At 41.0% G+C, this 22,169-nt stretch overlaps 2 protein-coding genes across 2 annotated transcripts in view; one reads left to right on the forward strand and one right to left on the reverse strand.

The window, feature by feature from the left end:
* Positions 1-344: 344 nt before the first annotated feature.
* LOC146372216 (5-hydroxytryptamine receptor 1B-like) lies at positions 345-5,493 on the reverse strand. The gene has a single exon (XM_084953132.1). It carries the CDS (start codon positions 5,111-5,113, stop codon positions 3,962-3,964), a length of 1,152 nt encoding a protein of 383 aa, XP_084809258.1. The 5' UTR covers positions 5,114-5,493; the 3' UTR covers positions 345-3,961.
* An 11,937-nt stretch (positions 5,494-17,430) lies between these two features.
* mei4 (meiosis-specific, MEI4 homolog (S. cerevisiae)) overlaps positions 17,431-22,169 on the forward strand; it is an 81,606-nt gene continuing 76,867 nt past the window's right edge. Inside the window, exons 1-3 of the mRNA XM_084953248.1 lie at positions 17,431-17,590; positions 18,609-18,854; positions 20,701-21,218. Of these exons, the coding sequence (XP_084809374.1) occupies positions 17,563-17,590; positions 18,609-18,854; positions 20,701-21,218 (792 nt within the window). The 5' untranslated portion in view covers positions 17,431-17,562. The remainder of the gene's footprint in view (positions 17,591-18,608; positions 18,855-20,700; positions 21,219-22,169) is intronic.

The raw sequence follows: 22,169 nt of genomic DNA on the forward strand, positions 1-22,169 counted from the left end.
AACATATAATCCCCACTCACGGTGGAGGATGCAGATTCAGATAAGAAGCATGGAAAAAACAAAAAAGAAGCAGGGCGTGCATTTCATTAGGCAGTCACAGCAGACATTTTCCTCACAGCTTCCACTTTCTTCCCCTGCTGATTAATTAAGTTACGAACTGTTAATGTCGTCACGCAGCACCTCTATCAGCTCACATCTGTCAAATGTTTTATCCTCTCAGAGCAAACTGAAACGCCAACAGATTCTGGCAGATAGAAGAAATGCCAGCGCTCTCTTTGACGCCTCTTTTTAAGGCTCAGAATCATTCAAATCGGAATAAATGAACACAAGTGAGCAAACGGTCATATCCTCATGATGCCATAGACCTTTTTTATTCATTTTTTAAGTTTTCACAACAGCAGCAGTGCTTTTTGTGCTCCATCCGGGCTGGATTTCATCCTGCAGAGCAGAGAGCAGTTACAGTGCATCGCCAATGTGCGCAGAAGCGTTGTACAGCAAAAAGCTAACCTGGATGAAATGCAACTTCCATTGGACTGACGGAGCCACCAGATGAATTTCACACTGAGCTGATCGATACTGTACACAAAGAGGCGACTCGTCACAGAGCTGGATTTGAGCACAATGGCTATCCTACGTCCAGATCGAATCCCAGAGTGGCCGCCGTTCAGTTACAGGAAGAGGTAGGATCTCTTCGAGAGAAACTGCACCGGGATTTTCTATCATTTAAAGTGGATAGACACTTTCACTGTTTCTATTGGGGAATCAAACTCATTAATTTCAGTGTTCATCGGGAACAGCTCAGTGAATTTTCCCTCGTTAAAGGAGACTGATCCTGCTCTTCCTTATCTTCGGAATATAGTCGTTAAATGTGCCGAAGTTTCAAATAACGCAGTAAAAAGTGAGTAAAAATAATCTCTGTCGGCCAAAAGCAACAATTTTAATCCCTCAATTCAATTCAATTCAATTTTATTTATATAGCGCCAAATCACAACAAAAGTCGCCTCAAGGCGCTTCATCAGCTGGCTTCTGCAAGCTAATCTGCCTTTTTTTGGTAGGTGGGTCTTAAAAAGACAAGAACGGGACTATTTAAGGGCCAGTATGAGCTTAATAAGGATTATTTTGAACCAGGATTTATCCAAAGTTACTCTCGTGGAGTCTCAAAATAAAAATATGGGGTTAGGCAGAAGCAGAATAGATCACCTTTATGAGGAGTAGCCATTTAATTTTGATGGAAAAGTTTAATATATATAATATATAGCTTTCTATCTGAGATATATCAATACCATTCTTTCTTTTGTATGTCAGCACTTGCTTAGCCTATCATAGCTTAGCTTAGCGCAAAAGCATAAACCAAGGAGAGAAAGCTAGCCCACGACCTTTCACCTTTAAAGCTTGCATACTCTCTCTAGATTTGAGTAAAAGAGATGTGATGCTAGCTGTTTCTCCTTTGATTTCAATATTTATGCTAAGTTAAGCTAATATTATCACCTCCTGACTTCACATCAAAGTCTGAAGATCTGCTAGATCTCTGTAGCTACAGGGGCGCATACGGACCATTGAGGGTAAGAAAAAAACTAAAAAAAGAGAAAATCTTCTTTTCAAAGACAGAAATGGCAGAATTGTAGATTATAAAGCCGCACATTTGTGAGGAAATTTTTCATTTTAAGTGAAAATTTAGATTTTTGTGAAATTTCTTGGTGAAATTTGTGAATTTTTACAAGGCTAGTACGATATTAGAAACTCACCTTCCTCTCCAAACTGTTTATTTATTTCTACGTGTTATTTCAGACTCTTTAGTGTTGCTGTAGCTGCTCCTGACCTGATAGGAGGGAAAAACTGTCTGACAGCATTGTATGAGTGTGACGATAAATATTTGGATGACTCGTCTTGAGAGTGGCCTTAACCTTTTCCTTTAATCCTAGGGCAGAAATCCAGTAATCATTAAACATTTTCCATAAATTACCTGGATGTGGTTCCAACCTGCTTTCTGGGATTATATATGTTCAGGGCATTGCTGGAAATTTTACAAACACAGGTCAAATTAAGAGTCAAATGCAACTCAGTAAATAATAATTTTAAAAAAAAGTTTTACATTTTATATATTTAATTTTTAAATTGTATTTGCTAATTTATAATAAATAATTTGTTAATTTCAAGTCTACAATATGGTAAAATACTGTAAATCACTTGAATGTCATATGTTGTTGGCCCAAACTGAACAGAATAAGCTTTAAAAACTAACCAGTGTGTAAACTGGGTATAACTGTACAAACAGAACTCCAAGAAATGACACCTAAGACTGTGCAGTTAAGTTCAATCTTAATTTCTTAGACAAGTTCAGCTTCCTGTTATGAAGCGTATATAATGAAGATAAAATAAATCAGATTCACAATCAATTTTCCTTTACTTTTACCCTGCAAAAAAGCCAAAGTTGCCATCACCCTGAACTGTAGTTATTTCAAAATCCACTGTCATTCCAGAGGATTTGAACCATCCTTTCAGCTGTTCCCTTGTTTGCTAATGAGTCACTACATGCTTGATTTGGATGCCCTTCCTGATTGATCCAGGCCTGAGACCATCAGGCAGGGTTTTTATCTCTCCTGCCGGCCTTAAATTAGGCGTTCTCTCCCGCGTTGGGTGAATAACTAGTACACCACACAGCCACAGTCGAGCAGCCCTAACAAAACCAAGCCCATCACCTCACTGCCTCTGCTATGGTCCTGCACATGTGTGGCTTTTTTTTTTTTATCCATAAAATGATTTTTTTACATTTTTTTAGAAGCTGCAAGCAAACAGATTTATTTTTTTAAAAGATGTTTTCCCTTGAAATGTTCTTTTAAGGGATCAGCAGCAGCAGCTACAGCCTGACATTTAACATGTGATTTTGATCAGAATATCGTGACATTTTCCAGCTTTTTAAAAATAAATAAATTTGCACAACTTTTGAGGTGTGGAAGACACAAATGCCAAGAGATGGGAGTCTGCATCAGCAGCCTTTAGAGTCAGATCTGAATTGTTTGAGTCTGATATGAGACGGCACATTAAAGCAAACATCAACACTTAGGAATGCATCTTTAGAGAGCTCTGGTAGATAGGTTGGATTTTACAGTACCGGCTCCTCCCTTTCTCTGAGATTAGCACTATTTTACAGTATGACCAAGCAAAATCCAGCCTCTTTTTTTGACAAATTAATGTAAAAATCACACTGATGCATACAGATTCATACAATTACACTCAGTTCTGAGCCATGGTTAAAGTTGAACATCAGCCACAGCAAGAAAAAGAAACAGAAATACACACACTGGCCACAAGAATAAACCAAATTTGGATCTTTTCCCACAAACTAAAATCATGCCTTTGCCCCCGTTAGGGCCAGGCACAACTGAAGAACTGAACTAAACATGTTGTAGGCACCGGTATTTCCCCTTATTGACAGGAAAATGAAACACAAATCTTATTTTTTGCCCTTCGGGCTCATGGTAGCTTAGTCTTAAGCTGTTTGTGCTTACGAGCCAACTGACGCTGGCTGTCAAACTCTTATGGCAAAGTGAGTCTGTATGCTGCAGCCAAGTGCAGCACATACAGGCGGGTGGTGGCCCCCTGCATGGGGAAGGGGGAGCTTTCTCTGAGTCTTTATAGCAACACAATCACCTGCAAACGAGTCACACGCCTTACACTCGCTGACACCTCTCATCTGCACCAACATCCTCAATAGCAGCACAGGCCGGGAGGCGGGTCCATGTCCACCACCTGCACCACCTATCAGGCAGACGCTCCTTCTGGAGCCACTGTACCATAAAGAAATCTGGCTTTGGGTGATGGCAACTTTAGGAGAAGGGGGGGGGGGGGGGGGTGTCAATGTCGGGTTTGACTGGTATTTTACAGATGGGAGCTTGAAGGAGGTCATGGTGTGTGTGTGTGTGTGTTGGGGGCGGGGTAAAATCATGGCTGGCATCGTCCTTCACGCCCTGAAGCATCTGAACCGTATCAGTTTGTGGAAGGCCTGCTTGAAGTCCTCGTTGGACATGGTGTAAATGATGGGGTTGATTAAGGAGTTGAGGTAACCGAGCCAGGTGAAAATGTCAAATAGCTCCGGGTGGAAGCAGGAATCGCACAGAGGCACTAAAAGAGTGTAAATGAAAAACGGCAGCCAGCAGATGATGTAGGCTCCGAGGATTATTCCCAAAGTTTTGGTCGCCTTCTTCTCCCTGGCGGCCGAGATGCGCTTCTTCTCCAGCAGCGCGTCGGACACAGTGACTTTGACTTGGCTCACGTTCGCGGACGAGGTAGTGTCACAGGAGGAGGAGTCGTTGGTCCCGTAGTTCAGGGACGTGGTGGACGCCACCGAGCCGGGGGAGTTGGTGATCAGGTGCGCAGAGGTGAGTCTCTTCCCCGGCTTGCTGTGCGCCTGCTTCAGGATGCGCTTCCGGGCTTCCACGTATATCCTCCCGTACAGGGCGATGAGCAGCAGCGTGGGGATGTAGAACGCGCCGAAAGTGGAGTAGATGGTGTAAAAAATGTGGTCGGTGTTCACGTTGCAGCTCGTCACCTCCTCCGCCTTCACCTGGCGCCAGAAGAACGGCGGCAGAGAGATGGAGATGGCGATCACCCAGGCGGTGGCGATCATCCCGGCTGCGCGCGCCGGCGTGCGCTTCTTGGAGTACTCCACCGCGTCCGTGATGGCCCAGTAGCGGTCCAGCGCAATTACGCACAGGTGCAGGATGGACGCGGTGCAGCACGTGATATCCGAGGACAGCCAGATGTCGCAGACCACCTGCCCCAGCGTCCACGTCTGGCTCACCGTGTACAGCGCGCTGATGGGCATCACCAGGATTGACACCAGTAGGTCCGTGACCGCCAGCGACGCGATCAGAAAGTTTGCCGGCGTGTGCAGTTTGCGGGACTGGTAAATGGTGGCGATGACGAACGCGTTTGAAAGCGTCGTGGCCAAAGTTATGAGCGCTAAGGTGACGGCCAGACCCGCCTGGAGAGCCACGTTACTGTCCTTGGGCTCCGCTTTCGCCGTGAAATTGGCATGGGTGTCGTTGGTCGAGATGTTTAGCAGCTCTCCGTAGATGGCAGGAGTCGGTTTAAGCTGACTGGCATTCTCCATCCCTCCACCTTCCCCGGTCAGACCCCGCTGTCATCGAGCGCAAAGGAGACCGCTCCGAAGCCCCTCAGATATTCATCCACCGCGCGCGTTTCTCGTCTCCATCTCCAGCACTTATCCGACACATTTCTGCCTCCTCCTCTTCATCCTGTTCGCGTCACCCGCGGCATGTTTAACATAAAAACTCTCTGATCAACTTAAATACCCAACAGCTGAGAATTAGAAGGCTCAGAGGGCGGCCTCTCCATCATTCTCCGGTCATTTTCTCTCATATTGGACTCTTTTTTTTCCAGTATAAAACAAGAAAGCGGGAGTTTCATCCGCGTTCAGCTCTCCTCACAAGTTCAGAGCTGCTCAAGTCTGACTCCAGGTTTTATACTGCCAACGCACCGTACGCCTATCTCTCTCTCTCTCTCCCTCCCCTTCTTTTTTTAAAATCTCAGATGGTTAAAGGACTCTTGCAAATATTTCCCCCCGAAAATGTTCTGTTCTTTTACATCTCAACCAAAGAGTCTGTGAGCAACGAAGACGCAAGAATCAATTTAAAGCATCACATATTTATAGGTTTGGGAGGTATTCAGTTCAACAACAGTTGCCTCAAGGTGCTATATACTTAACACCCTGCAATAATACAAAGTCTGTGCTGAGGACTCAGTTACTACCCAATCAGATACTTTCCTGATTTTTTTTTAAATGGGGGATCAGTATCTGAGTTTATCTGTATGTTACCTGTAAATGAACGAAAAAGCAGCCAATGTCCAAAGAAAACATTGAAAGACCACAAAGTTGAAGAACTGCTACTTATGACCACTTTTTTAAAAAATGACAAGAAAGTCTGGTTCCTTGGAAGCAAACTAAAGAAATGCAGATCCCAAAGAGTTGATTCTGTTCATCTGGACACTGTGTCCAAATGAACAGAATCAACTTTTTGGGCTTTACTTACCTGGATGATTGAGCATGCATCAAGACATAAAGAAATGCAGAGTAGTTGAACCCAAAATATATCTCTGAAGAAGCTGTCTGATTAGAGACTTCTTTTCATGTTGTATTCATGTTAGATGGGTTTTCTTTAGTTTAGGATTTGGTGTATTTGATATCCTCTGCTGTTGTTGTTCCTGCATCATCATTATCATAATAATTCTTCAGTTCAGAGCTGAGATCCAGAGATGACATTTTGGATCCACAGCCAGGAAACTCAGGTGATCTTAATCTAAATGAGTGTAGGCTGAAATAATATAAAGCTTTAAAGTTATATTGTGTGTCAAATCTCATCTCTAAATGTCAGTAGATTGCAGTTAGTCTCAGTTAGCTGCAGAGGTGGGTCAAGTATCCAAAAATTGTAGTAGCATTACTTTAAAATATTATTACTCAAGCAAAAGTGACAAGTAGTCGTCAAAAAAGTTACTCAAGTAAGAGTAAAAAAGTACTTGGCGAAAAGACTACTCAAGTAGTGAGTAACTGTTTGAAATGTCAGATTTATTTTATAAATAAATGCTATCAGACAAACAAAAATTAACAAATATACAAATGTTAGTATTTTCAAAAGGAATATATGTAAAAACATCAACAAAATAAGGCACAATTCTAATTTCCAGATTTCAGTTTTTCACAACATAAAGCTTTTTTCACCAATACCTACAGTAAATAATATAAATATATAAACAGTGCAAACAATTTCCAGTGACAAGACATGCTGTAAACTTTATATTCATTTTTGCTCCAAATGGCACAGCAGCCTCAGAGAAAACATTAGAACGAGGCATCTTCAACATATGTACATACAAGGCAGCTCAATTTACCATAAATTGTATGGGTGTGCATTTATTTCTGCATATTTAGCAAAAATGTGCCATTTCTTCACTCAGTGAGGTGATGGTTAAGCTTCAGCAGCAGTTTGCTCTCAAGGTTCTTTCTGTGAAGCTGTGACTGTTTAGTAGTGAACAGGAGTCCTGCATGACTAAGTAGTCCTTCACAAGCTCCAGATGCAGGAAGAGCAGTATTGATTTTGATCGACAGCTTCTTGATGTGAGGAAAGCCATGCAATAGATCCACACCTCCAGTGAATGGACATGAAAGGTACCTCTCCAGCTCCCCTGCCCCCATGGATCCATCATCTTAGATGGTTAGGCCACTGTTTGTGCTGGCCTCATCCAGCTCTGTGTCTAGGTGATGTCTGATGAAGTGGAGACCTGTGGAAAGATGTATGGTTTTCAAAAGAATTAGGTCTGGTCATTATACTGCTGTATACAATGCCAAGCTGCAGATGTTTGTTTGGAGCCAGCCTCCAAAAGCTGGCCATACACTGTGCGATTTTTGGCCCATTTTGAGCTGATTTTTCAGTCGCGCAACCATTTTGGGGATTGGCCCAAGTTTTGCCTTAATCGTGTGTCATGCATCGTGTAGTATACATGGGGTAACGAAAAGCAGTTAACACCTCACGACCAGCTCCCAATCATCAATCGTATGGTCGCAAGATAATCAAACCTGTTTGAAATCCTGTCGCCCCTCAACGCAGCCTCTCACACTGCGCACGCACAAACACAGAAATGAAAGTGAAAAGGTGCACACGCAGCACGGCAGTGCAGCGTGTGATCTGGACACAAGAGATGGAGGCACAACTTGTAGGATGAGGCAAGCTCATCTGAGTACGTAAGCGTAGAGCTGCCACCCAGGCAAAAGAAAAATAGAGTAATATATAATATCACGTTCATACAATATAAATATTATATTGTACGAACGTGATAATTATATTGTTCAAACGTGAAAGGTATATTGCACGAACATGAAAAGTATATTGTTATGACAATAAACTTTTCACGTTCTAACATGATATAGCTCTATTTTTCTTTTGCCTGGGTGGCAGCTCTACTCTTACGTATCCGAGGCTTTTCAATGTGGCCTCACAAAATTGTGACGACTACAACAACCTCAATTGCAGCTGCCTAGTCAATGTTTTTCATTAGTAATTTAGCAAAGTTGATGGTGGTGTGTCTGTGTGAGTGAGTGAGTGAAAGATACAAAGAGGGAGAGCGAGAGACAGATTTTGTATGATAAGCTTCATGTTATGAACGCACAGTTTGAGCACTCAGGTCGCAGCTAAAAAGATATTTACAGAAAACTTACCGTTTCCTCAGGTTACACGAGTTGAGTTGTTTCACGCTGAAAAGTTGGTTTGTTTTGGCTCTCACTGAAGACACCGATGCTGAAGACATAGCTGTTCTTTTGTACTGCTTTTAAGCAAAACATTCTTTGTATGTGAGGCCAAGGGTGTTCATCCTCTTCAGCTCTAGCGTAGACGACTGGCTCTGCCATGTTTTCATGTGTTTCTTCTTTCCGTGTGTCGCTACTTTGAAATGCTTGGGCCACTCTGCCCGCCACAGTTTCAAACTGGTCATGTGACTGCATGGCCACATCTGATTGGTAAAAAAGTTACCGGAAACTCCACTGGCGGCATGTTATCTAATGTGTTAAACTAATTTTTTTTTTTTAAGTAACGAGTCGAATTTTGCAAATGTACTCAAGTAAAAGTAAAAAGTATCGTGCAAAAAAGGTACTTTAAAAGTAAATTTTTTTCAGAAACTTACTCAAGTTAATGTAACGGAGTAAATATAACTCGTTACTACCCACCTCTGGTTAGCTGCTCTTAGCTTTTGTTAGCTGCTGTTAGGCTCTGCTAGCTGCTCTTAGCTGCTGTTAGCTTTGTTAGCTTCTGTTAGTTGCTGTTAGCTGGTGTTAGTTAAACTGTACTTTGAGTGGCTGTTACATTGTTGGACTTGATGCTTAGTGAATAAACTGTCCTATGATGTGAGAATCTAATCAAACTGTTAAAAGGAAAGTTTGACTTAGGACATTTAAGCCTAACATTCACTGGCGTAATGTTAGCTTATAATAGGATGTTGTTGTTTAGCCGTATCATGTATCTGCTTACAATAACTAATTGCAACAGTATCGGGACTAAATGAGCATGTTTATGCATGTTTGTGTGTTAGAGCTGACTTCAGTTCAGGAGAGGCTTGAGTTGAGGAAGAAAAGGATGACATTTTATAAAGCTCTCCTTCGAGTACAGTATTTTTTTCTGTGAAATAACCTCAAAAAACGACTGACTGCTTGCTCTTGATGAAGGCGGTCGCACTTTTCTCCTCTCCTCCTCCTCCTCTCCCTTAGCTTCCCTGCTTAGCCTCTTATGTCCTTGTCTAGTCTCATGTTTTTTGTATTACTTTTCCCTGGAACACTCTCTCATAGTCTGTTCTCTAAAACCTAAAAGAGGAATTATGGATTTGATCAACTGGTCCCTGAATGCAATTGACACCCTTTTCTCAACGAGAAGTCTGGGCTCGGGTGAGCCTGAGTGCTGAAGATATCTACCTATTCGGAACCATGATAACAGGGTTCTTGCTGATCGGAGCTGGCTTGGCCCTGACTTATCGAAGAATTAAGAAAGCGGAACCGGCTGTTCAAACCCCCACAAGGCTGCCCGCTGGGATTGAAACGATGGGACGAGGCGTGAGTTTCTCAAAATGGCTCATTGAGTGCAGCACGGATAAGATCTTGGAGAAGCTTACGGCTGCCGTGAACACTCAGAATAAGACCTCTGAGTGCAAACTGGATTACATCTTGGAGGGGCTCGCTCGGAATAACACCTCTGAGCGCAAATTGGATCACATCTTGGAGAAGCTCACTGCGGTCGTGAGTTCTCAGAATCGGCTCTTTGAGCACAAGAATGACAACATCACGGAGCGTAAGGTTGATAACATCATGGAGAAGCTCGCGGCTCTCCAACGGGAGATTGAGAGACCAGTGTCGCACTGTTAGAACAGCTTTGAAATTCATATGAGTTGTCGCACTAAAGTAAAAACCACCATCACTTCATGCGGATACCCTTTCGGCGCCAGCTGCGGTCTCAAGGCTGGAGCTGAACAACAACATCCTGATAACGACTGTGTTTAGACTGTTCTTCCCATCCTATGCAAGGCCACCTTAGCCTGGCAGGGCGAAGGACACTGTCTCAGCTGAACTCTGGACACATACACACACACACACACACACACAGACATATATACACATGCAGATGTACACTCATCTCCCCTCCCCCTCCAAACGCCTTCGACGCCTATTCCCCTCCGATGCTGACGGTGGATCAAGGAGACCAGCGCTTATGCTGCAGGCCCGGATGCACTGTCTACACTGGCTGTCTCTCACCCTTTACCCATCCCTGTTGCTTGTCACGTGTTGGTGTATTAAGAGTTTTTTCATGTGCTATGTGCAGAGGTGTTTTTTTTTTCTGTTCTCAAACTGATCTCCCTGTTGGAGCTCAGTCTGGGGGGAGTTATTTTTTTCTCCTTATCTTTCCTCATGTGGTGCATTTTCCATTGTTATACCTCTCTGACCTGTCTTCCCCATGTGATGTTTTTGTGTAATGTATGTATGGTCGGAGGGTAAGATAGCGCCGCCACCGCGTGCAATAGGTCGGCAGCCTTAACATGAAATTTCCCCTTGTGGGACTAATAAAGGTATCTTATCTTATGTGTTTCTTGCTGCTAGTTTTATCTGAAGTCTTCTTGGATGTCTCCACACAAATGTTTGTTTGTTTCATATCCCGGTGTGACCTTGTTAAGGAACATACTGTAAATGCTGCCAGCGCAGACGTCTGCTGTTACTCTCCTCGTCTGTTCTCCTTTCATGTCCATTTGAACACAGGATGGCTGGAGGCGGCAGTAGCAGGTGCTCGGCATCATTGCCGTGATGGATTGTGGTCACTGAGGTCACACGGTTTCGATGCTCTGCAGCCTTCAGGTCCTATCAAGATGAAAATGGAGAGACTCTCTGGCTTCATTCATCATAGAAGCCTAAACTAGCGTGGCAAATGTTTTCTTGGCAGGCCTTCAGTTTACTTCAGATAACAACTGTGTCTGAGTAACACACTGTTTCCAGGCCGCACTGATACTCACTAAGAATCAACTAAATAAACCCCATGCATGAGTGCAGCTAATTCAACATAACTCAGTGGTTTAAAAAAAACAAACAAACCAACCATTTTCACAAGTCATTTTCATCTTCATGGTCATCATATGTTAATTTGTGGTAATTCTGAGTGTTTTTATAACCAGTTTACATGTGTTTTGGGAATTTGGAGTATCTCTATGAATATTTAACATCAGTTTTTGGTACATTTGAGTATTTTTATGATCTTTAAGGCGTGTTTCTAATTATTTTATGTCAATATGTGGTCATTTTATCTATTGCATGAATAGTTTGAGTGTCTCTGTGGATGTTTTACAACAGTTTTTGCTTTAATTATGTTTATGGTGGCTTTAAATCTGTGTGCAGCTATTCTGAATGCCTTTCTGACTATTTTATGTAAATATGTGGTCATTTTCTCTTAATTTGTGAACATTTTGAGTAAATTTATTGGTATTTTACATCTGTTTGTGATTATTATGGGTGTCTTTCTGGTTATTTCAGGCCAATTTGTGGTGTTTTTGTTTGGTGTTTTACACTCACTTGGTGTTGGTTCACTCTGCGGTAGAGTATCATTTCCTGTTCCTCATTTAGCCAGCAGATCATCATTTAGCATGGAAAGTCAGTTTATTGCTCTATTTTAAAAAAGCCCTCTGTAAAGCTAGAACATCTTATTATTCATCACTGATCGAAGGAAATAAGAACAAGCCTAGGATTCTCTTCAAAACTGTAGCCAGACTGACAAAAAGCCAGAGCTCTGTTGAGGCAATCATTCTTTTAACATTAACTTGTAATGACTTCATGAAATTCTTTACAAATAAAATTTTTACCATTACAGAAAAAAAAATACTTGTAACCATCACACAGACATAGCATTATGTACAGCTACTTTCAATGGCATTGTTATTTATGTTGACTCTTTTCCTTCAGTTGATTACTTCCTTCAAATCACCGACATGACTTTAAGACTCCATTCCCACAAGATTGCTCAAAGAAGTCCCACCATTAATTAATGCTTCAGTCTTAAATATAATTAACTTATTTTTAACTCCTGAGCTGCAGTGGTTGGAATCATATCTATCTAATAGACTCCAATTTGTTCATGTAAATGGAGGGTCCTCTTCAGGTTAATTATGGAGTTCCACAGGGTTCAGTTCTAGGACCATTTCTGTTTGCATTATATATGCTTCCCTTAGGCAGTATCATCAGAAGGTAAAGGATACATTTTCACTGCTATGCAGATGACACCCAACTTTATCTATCTATGAAACCAGATTCACACACCAATTAGTTGCACTGCAGGAATGTCTTAAAGCCACAAAGACCTGGATTACCTGTAATTTTCTGCTTCTAAATTTAGATAAAACTGAGGTTATTTTACTTGGCCCTGAAAATGTTAAACCAGATTTTAACTCTGGATGGCATTACCTTGGCCTCCAGTAACACTGTGAGGAACCTTGGAGTTATTTTTGACCAGGATATGTCCTTCAATGCACATATTAAACAAATATGTAAGACTGCTTTCTTTCATTTGTGCAATAGCTCTAAAATTAGAAATATCCTGTCTCAGAGTGGCGTGAAGTGGCTCAGAGTATCTATGGCGACTTTATGTAGTTTTGTCATAATCTTGAGTGTAATGGTGATTTTATATTGTTCTTGCTTATTTTATTTTTTTGTGTTTTATTTTCTTGTTGTTGTTTTTACATCTGTGTGTATTTATTCTAATTGTCTTTGTGGATAATTTATGTCAGTATGTGGTCATTTTGAGTGTCTCTATCATTATTTTACATATCTTTTCGGTAGGTCATTATTAGCACTGTTGCCTGGGTTCGAATCGACCATCTGGCCCTGGTCTTTCTGTGTGGATGTTGCATGTTCTCCCTGTGTCTTCCTGGGAGCCAAGTAACTGTCTTCTAGCTTAAATTACAGGCTATTTTACAGTTTAATAAATGTTCGTATTCAATCAAGGTTTTCGGGTTTAAATGTGGATTTAGGCTGCAGTGTATGTGACAAGTTTTTAAAAACTGATGTTAAAGACGTGTTGCATGTGAATACTTCTAATAAAAAGCTGTAAAGGTCGAGAACGATGAGTTTTTTGGGGGCAAACAAGGAACAAAGGAGCTTCAGCAAACGCTTGGACAGGAAACAGGGTCGACATGTCAAGCAGCCGGTGTTATAAATAACGTCAAACCACCTTAGAGAGACATCAGTAAAAGTTTGCCTTAGTTTAGCTGAAGAATCCTGTGGACACTTCTTTCCCTTCAGCAAACGATGTTCAATTTTTAAGCTCTGAGCTTCCAGCAATATCAATCAGAGCAAGATTTTCAGCATAAATCATTCAGCACACTTCATCTATCTTTCTGTCCACGTCGCGTCCATACTGTGCAGCTCAGCCAGCTGAGTCAATGCAATGCTCCCCTTCCTCCACCCAAACTCCTGCCGACCTTCACCCGTACACCTGCACGTTGCAGACACTCAGAAATGAATTCTTCTGGAAAGGCCTCGGTCTCAGCGGGGGAATGAGGCGTTCAGTGAACCAAAAGGTCCTCTGTAACGAGCTGCTGCTTCTTCACAATGAAGAAAAGCTGGCTGGCTCATTTCAGCAGCAGCAAACATCCATCTCCATCCAGAGTGGAGGCGATTGTGGGATGTAGAGCTGGAGAAAAACAAACACGGCTAAAACTGCTAAGACAATAAAATGTTTCTAAGGACAAGAAACTAATTTCACTTTCTTCAGTTGGGTCCAGGAGAGAGGGCAGATACAGGGCTTGTTGTTGTTGTGTGTCTCTTTGTGGGTGTTGTACTTGATTTTGTAGCTGTTTTGCATGCATATTTTTTCTTCTTTGTGGTAATTTGTCAGTTATCATGACTGTGAATCTGCTGGGTTCACTTTGTGATTATTTTGAATCTGTTTGTGGTCATTTTGCCTCCAGTCGAGGTGGTTTGGGCATCTGATTAGGATGCCTGCTGGGTGTGGCATTTGGGTGTGTCCCATTGGGAGCACATGATGAACATGTGGCTCAGCTGGCTCCTCGGGCTGGAGGTGGTGGCTTGGGAGGACATGTCTGTTTAGACAGCTTGAACCAGGATAAGCGACAGAAAATGGAGAATGTAGGTGAATAATTATTTTTTTTTACATTTAGCATTAAGGTCAAAATAATTCTGCTTGGAGTCTGAAATGATTTCCACACTAATAAAAATGCTGTGACTGCACCTGAGACCGGTGCAGCTGTGTTTCTGCAGATGTGAAGGCAGTGTTTTTGCCATGCTTCTTCAAACTGACTGACATGCCGTTGAGTACACTTCAGCATTTCATTCAGCAAACTTTCAAAAGGTGAGCCATCACTGCATGGAAACGTTGGTAATTTCCAGTGAATTCTTAGCTGAACCAGGAGAAAAAATTACAAGCTGCTTTTTTCCTGCTGAAAACACCGTTTGTAGATTTGATGTTGAACGCAGGAAGCCAGGTTGTAATTGATCCTTAATATCATGCAGATCCAACATGTATATTTGAGTTTTTACCACTGTGGTAGCTTTGCAAGTGAAATACATATAAATATATTTGTGTATACATGACACTGTGCACTCAAAGGCCCAATAAAAATCTTTTAAAACGGGAACATTTTAAACTGTGTCTGTGTCTCTGGTTACCCTTTAGTCTTTTATATTTTTTATCTTTAGTTTTTTATTTAAAAAATATATGTCCCTCACTCCTGCATTTACAGTGTAAGCTTTACTGTGTGTAACTGCCACTGCATGTGAAGGTATAAAAACAAGGTGAATAAAAGTCCTTAAAAATGGTCAAGACAGGTGAAGCCAGAGGAAGACATGAGGAAAAAAGTAAAACAGAACTCTTCAGTTCAACCCGTTTTATCTGTATGCTACCTAAATAATAAATAATCAAAGCAAATTAATGTATGTGTCTAATGTATTTGAATGTTCCTTTACGATATTTTGATTTTTTACATCTTATATATGGGCGTGATCTTCAGCAGACCAAACATATATTAAAACATATATATATATATATTATATATTAATATATATTTTAAAAAATCACATTAAATTAGTATAGTTATTTATTTGGTTTATTCTTTTAACTACTTTTAAAAAACTACCATGGCACATTTTAGCACAAAGAGAAAAGTTTTATGGAGCAGTGTTGCATTAAAATATCTTGTTGATTAAGTTTTGCTTTAATGACCAGTACTTTAAGAAAAATAATAATCACACCTTAAACATCTGGTCTTGAAAGGAAAGAATAACACCTGATATGCAACATCCAAACAAGCTAATTATCCTCTGCAGTAGGTTATGCTTTTATTTTAAAATGTTTGCTTCTACTTTCCACTTTAAAACAGCTATAGATATTTTAAATAACCAGATTAAAAAAACATAAAATTAAAATTAAAAATAACATTTTTAATGCAGTAATTTAAATCTCATAACTTATCTTATATCCTTTTTTCTAATGGCTACCTCTGAGAAGCAGAATCTTCCCGGTAACAGATTTTTAGTGTACCATCTTCTAGTGATGGGATTTCCGGCTCTTTTTAGAGAACCGGCTCTTTCGGTTCGGCTCACTGAAAAGAGCCGGCTCGTTCGGCTCCGAACCGCTCTTCAGGTTGTTTTGTTGCTTTAATTAATTTATTATTAACAATAATATGAAATTATGCACAAAAGGAATTACTAATGTAAAAAAAAAAGTGGTTTCATTTATATATGTTTATACATAAATATATACAGTGGCCCATAGAGACAAAACACATACAAACCCCAAAAAGCATGTACAAACTCCGAAACACATTTCTAGCGTTAACTGAACTTCAAAACAGAGCTACCTAAATCACTTAAATTACACAATTGAAAGCATATGTGTATTGTTTGTGTATTTCTACACAAGCACTTATATATATTCAAATAATTAAAAAAAATGTTCATTTACCTGCTACTACCACACACCAAATCCGGTCGTTGGTACTTGCTGGCTTGTGTAGCCTCTAGGTAACAAAAGCTCAACACCGGGCCTAGCATCCTGGAGCACTTCTGTTGTGTTTTGTACGTGTTTTGGAGTTTTTACTCAGGGTTTGTGCGTGTTTTGAAGTTTGTACGTGCTTTGTCTCTAGGGGCCACCGTAAATATACTTTTATTTATTCACTCCACATAAAATGTAATAAATAAATCATATAATACAAATAGGGCTGTTCGATATAACGATATATATCGGATGACGATATAAAAACATCTATCGTTTCATTTTACGCTATCGTTTGTTTCGTGGTGTCGCAAAATAAACTGTTTACGGCAATATTTTTTCATTATTTTGATGGTCACTGTAGTGGCTTTATTAATTTCCTAAAGTTCTCTCTTTCTCTTATATTTAATATAACCACACTACAGACAGACAAGCGTTTGTTTTTATGCGTTGTCGTTAGCAACAAGGACGGTAAAACCACCGCGTGTCCGCTTGTTCCACATAAACCTTTCACAATAAAGCTCAAGATCCTGTTGAGACTTTTCAAAATAAACTGAATCACGTGAAAGGGTATGCAGAGTGTTTACGGATGAGAAGCAAAAAAGAGCTGTCAGGTGCTAAAAAATAAACCTTAGACTCAAACGTTAGAACAGGCTTTTCCCTGCAGCACGCTGTGTACTAAATACTCACAAAGAAAACGGTGGCTGTTACAACTTGTGTCTAAAAATGTATCGTTTCATGCATCAGTTAAAACACTCGACTCCAGGTACACAACGCCCAGCTGGAAACACTTCACGCAAGTTGAGCTGCCCGAGATTCACAGAATTTACAAAAAATGCTACATTTTTGTGATTTATATCGTTATCGGATGATAGATGTCTTAATATTGGGATATGAGATTTTGGTCATATCGCACAGCCCTAAATACAAAAACCAACTATTTACATTTCAACTTTTAACTATTTAAATTTTCAGCTTTTTCCTTTTAAACAAATTTAAAATGAAACAACACAAAACCTGAAAACCACAACACAATTAAATATAAATTACAATATGAAAACAAAAAGAAGATGCACATTCTCTGTCATATGGGCCTGCATGAATAAACTTTCTGAATCCTTTATCATCCACAGCTGAAAATAGTTGTGGATGATTACTATACCTTTCTAATGTGACGTTGTTGTCCCTGGCTCTCTTTCTCTGTCTCTCCCTCCCGCTCTGTTCCTGTGCTACTGCGAGTGTAACTACTGCCCCTCCCCCCTCTGCTCAGTGCAAAGCACAAGGCTCACATGCAGAGTGAAGCGGAAAAAAAGTGCGAGAGAGAGAGAGAGAGAGAGAGAGTGACAGAAAAAAACAAAAAAAAACCCCACGGCTTGCAATAAGGAGCCGGCTCCCGTCTTTCATGTCTGGCCAGGACACATCACTATCATCTTTCTAGCTGCTGAAGATAGGCTAGCTCTGAAAGTGAAGGACTTTCAGTTAAGTTTATTCGGAAGGTGAGGAGGACAGGCAGCGGCTAATGGAGAAAGAGGATGACTGCGTAACAGGTAAATAGTTATTTGTGTAGTTTGTATATCAGTTTGTTGAAGAGTGCAGAGAAAAATGGTGAACATTAGCAGGACTGTTAGCTGTGCAGCTAGCTAGGTCCATTAGATTTTGTAGTTTGTAGTTTTAACTTCACCTGAAGCAAAGTTTCACTCAGTTTTAGTTCTCCTCTCAGCTAAGCGTGTATGAAAATATAGAAAATAAAAACGGATGGATTCAGACTGGGTGAGCTGTAAAATAAAGTCATGGGTTTATTTCTCTCTAGCCTCTATTAGCTGCCTGTCCAAAAATAGATGCATAATATATTTGGATAAAATTGGGACAAAATGATCACCACCACCACATGCAGCATGAAGGACATAATTTCATTGTATCAGTGAATAAATGCGTTATATATTTTGTATTGTCCTGTGTACTGTCTATTATACTGTGGCTCATTGGATAAGCACTCAGTTAAAATGTGACAGAAGACACTCACTAAACTTAGTTTAGTTAACTTAAACTATAACAATTAAATAAATTAACACCTTCAAATGTGAAAACTAGACTATTAAGAACAGTAAAATTAGCGATAAACAATAAACAGAAAAAAGGAAAAATGTGTAATTTTAATATTTAAGTTCAGTCAGTAAAGAATTTTAATAAAATATAAGAAGTAAAAATACCCCCCCCCCCCCCCCCCCAAAAAAAAATGCATTAAAGGTAAACGGAAAAAAACTCCAATGAGCAAAAAATGTAAATAATATCCAATAAAATTAAACCTGAGAAGTAAAATTAATTAAAGGGAAGGAGAACAAAAGTTAAAGTTTCACTTTTTTATTTTAAGTTAAAACTGAAAGAAAATATAATTAAACCTATTTAAAATATAGATATTATTTAAAAAAAACCCACACATTAAATATGCTTAACCTAATAAAACTATGTTTCTAATAACATTTCTACATTCTACATTCATGCAGTTAGTCAGCCCATCAGTTTTTGGGATGTGGACTTCCTGAAATATTTGCCCCTATCTTTTAGGACTGAGTCGAGCCGAGTGGTTTTCCACGCAGGCTAAAGTGGCGGTGGCGGTGGCTTTGATAAGAAACCGCCCCCCGGGTATGAGCGGCAGGCAGTACGCCGAGGCTCTGGGCTGCAGGCTGAGGAGTCAGGATGAAGGCTGGAAGAAGAAAGCAGAGGAGCTGCAGCGGGAGGTGCTGAGGCTGCGGCAGGAAGCACTGATCGCCACAGCGACGTGCGCCTCAAAGAGCAGCACGCAGGTGGCAGGTAGGCCTTCCTCCAGAGTCAGCTCACTGAAGTCAGAGTGGCTTATTAGTATAATTAATAAAGAGTTTTCAATTTGAATTAAATCCTGTAGAAATGCTGCTTATTTACAGAGTCTACTTCTAAAATTCTATATGGCACATTTATATGCGCTCTCCTTCTTTCCACACTTACTGCCCATCATTCCTCTTTTATGTGGGAGACCTGTAGCTGCCTGCTGGTTCTCGCCAGGCACCATGACAGGTTTAAATGATGATATCATTCATTTCCCATACCTGAATGAATCCTGGTTCCCAGAAGAGGCTCCATCTTTTTGTCATTTAACAGACTGTTGCATAGAAAAACACACAGAGCTGTAAATAGAGCCACCTTTATGACACCTTTTGTTTCAAGGAAAACGTTTGTCCTCCTAAATCTAAACCTCAAGGGCCGTAGGGAGACATTTAGGGCTACCGAGGTGCATCTGCTGTCAGGGTTACGAGGTAAGACGGCTGTAATTCTGAGATCAGAAGCCCACTGATCTGTTTTTAGAGACCTTTAAAACAACAAAGCATCAGGGTTCATCTCAAGGTCAAAAATGAAGTTTTACCTCTGAGAAACTCTTAAACGTACATTTTAAGTAAATACATATTTATGCAAAATTAGACTATCAGTCTGGCCCCTAATGTTTCTTCATTAGATACTATAAACACCATTAACGATAATGTTCTAAAAGTATTTAAAACAGTTTCCCTCTTTAAAAAAAATGAGGTGTTTAGAGGTGTGAGCTCTCGATGTTTTTGAGTGTGAAGAAGAGCACAGGCTGAAACATAAACTCCAGTTTATGAGACGTCGGCACCTTGTAACTTCTAAGGTCGACAGTAAAATTCGGCTGAAGGCAGCTCGGTGACAGCTTGTCCTGATGACGGGGATCATATTGGAAATAAGTGACTGTGATTATCTTCTTCATGGCATAATTACATGATAATTATACTATTTATATTAAACCAAGCCATACATATGCTGCCAGTATTGCCCCACCCACAGGCCGCGATGGCCTCTTGCCCCAAAACCGCTTTATTGATGAGAGTCTCCTGACCTTCATTCGCCTTTTAACTTAAAGCCTCTGAACAGCTTTCTCATCATGTTTTCAGTAGAAGTCATCGAGACAGTTTTTGCAAGGGTTTGACTGTAGTGATATATCTTTTTACTTAATTATTAGTGACATCACAGATACTATGTGGTATCCATGCATCAGCTGCATCCTTTCCATAGATGTGAGATTGTGCTTTAATTTGTCTACACTCTTAATCTCTGTTTTAGTTCATGTTTTTAAACAATGTGTTCATCCATCCATCTTTTTAGCTGCTTTATCTGTGATGTCAGCTTGAATAGGGTTACCAGAGGGATCGAAGGGGCTGTTGTTTGACTTTAGTGTTCAGTGTGTGACTGATTCAGTAAAAGGACTAGACGATACAATCCATGAAAATGTACTGGTTCGAATGGAGAAAGTCTTGAGGGATGGCTGTTATGAGGAAAGGCAGCCCAGAAACTTTACCAGCGAGACACATTGTTGTGTGCCTCAACTTCACAGGGTGTTTTGGTCTTTTACCCAAGCTAATCTGCCATTTTTCTACCTTCCTTGGTTAGGTTTAGGGATTAGAGTTCTGATCTATATTATCATATTAAACTTTGGGACACATCGTCAGTAGTGGACCTTGGATTCATCGGGTGTTTCAGTCATTATCACTAGACAATCTCAGAATTCAAAATACCAAATTAACGCAAACACACACACAAACCCATTGAGGCAGCAGGAAACGAACATGCTGTGCGCTCGATTCATTCTTCTGTGTAATTCTTTTTGCAGACAGCAGCAGGATGGATGACCATTCCCAGGATTTGTTTGGTCCGGGAAGAGTGGAGTTCAGCGAAGAACATCAGCAAGACTGTGACTCAGAGACTCCCGAGCTCTTCCTGCATAAAGCCGAGCCTGCCGCTGCTTCCCCTCCACCGCTGGTTCCCTGCAGTCACCGTGATGAAGCCGCGCTGCATCCTCATGTGCAGTTCATGCAGTCACTGTGTGCCCTGCACCGAGTGGATGGGAACAGCAGAGGAGTGGAAGCTCTGTGGTTCGGGTGTGATGGAGACGTGGGGTCAGTACTCGCTGACACCGTGTGCCAGCTCCTTGACTCTGTGGCGGCCGCCTGCAGGGATTCTTCCACGCTGGAATCACACAACCTCCTCCTGAAGGCCTGCCAGATCGCTGCCCAAGCGATGGACCTCTACTGCTCCCAGCAGCTGCCGTCGGCTGAGCTCGTAAGACGTGTGGAAGAGCCACTGAGGGAGCTGAGCAGGATGCTGCTGCACAGTGATTGGCCCAACGGGGTGAGTACAGGAAAACCTTCCCCGAGGTTAGAGCTGTACAGTTACAGGTTTAAGCTTCTCAGTGCGGGCTGGAGAGGGTTTGCTCTGTTTGAGTCTCCATAATTTACACAGTCGCTTTGTTTACAGAAGCTTTGAGCTATTTTACAGTTTTTGTTTAGTCTGCAATGATCCGCAGATTCAAAGAGATTTTTTCTTTACATTCTTTTGCTTTTGCTCACCAAACCTTTCCCAACTTCCTGGATTTAGTTTTTGGGTGTGTTTGTTTTCATTAACTTGTTGCCTGAAAATGGACATGTCCTCATCGTTTTCTGTTTAGTTTCCGCCTCAGGACAGCCTGTGTGAATGTGTGTGTGAATGGGTGAATGTAGTGTAAAGCGCTTTGGGGTCCTTAGGGACTAAGTAAAGCGCTATACAAATACAGGCCATTTACCATTTGCAGGCCATTTACAACAAACGCTCCCAGTTTGTAGACCAGTTGGACTGTTGTGTGTTGAGCCATTGCTGGCTTTCAGTATGCCAGTCAGTTATGACTGGAGCCAGTCGTATCCTCTTTTCAGCGGCGGTAATCGTGGGTAGTTTGGCTTCAGCCCAGTGCTGTGAGTGTGTATCGTGGGGAGTTTCTTTGTTTCATGCAGCAGAGATCTGCAGAGTAACTGGCAGACAGAGAAGCACAGAAGAATGAATGATGGTGAAAGTCACAGAAAAAACCAGAGTGTCTTTGTTTGGAGACGTTCAAGGGCACCACTGATGTCCTAAACTAAAGTCAGCCTCACACTTCTTTTATGACAACATGGACAAAGTATGTGAAGATTTTCAGAGTTTGGACACCAACATGGAGAAAAGAATACAGCCCCCAAAATGTGCTTACTGTAATCATGTCTCATCAATGTGTTTTTGCACTGCAGTTTTTCTTTTGTGATCTTTTCTGTTTGGGTATTTTGTGTGAAACGT

This window comes from Perissodus microlepis, chromosome 15, assembly GCF_051167445.1.
Source record: "Perissodus microlepis isolate ML-2025 ecotype Zambia chromosome 15, ASM5116744v1, whole genome shotgun sequence".
NCBI lineage: Eukaryota > Metazoa > Chordata > Actinopteri > Cichliformes > Cichlidae > Perissodus > Perissodus microlepis.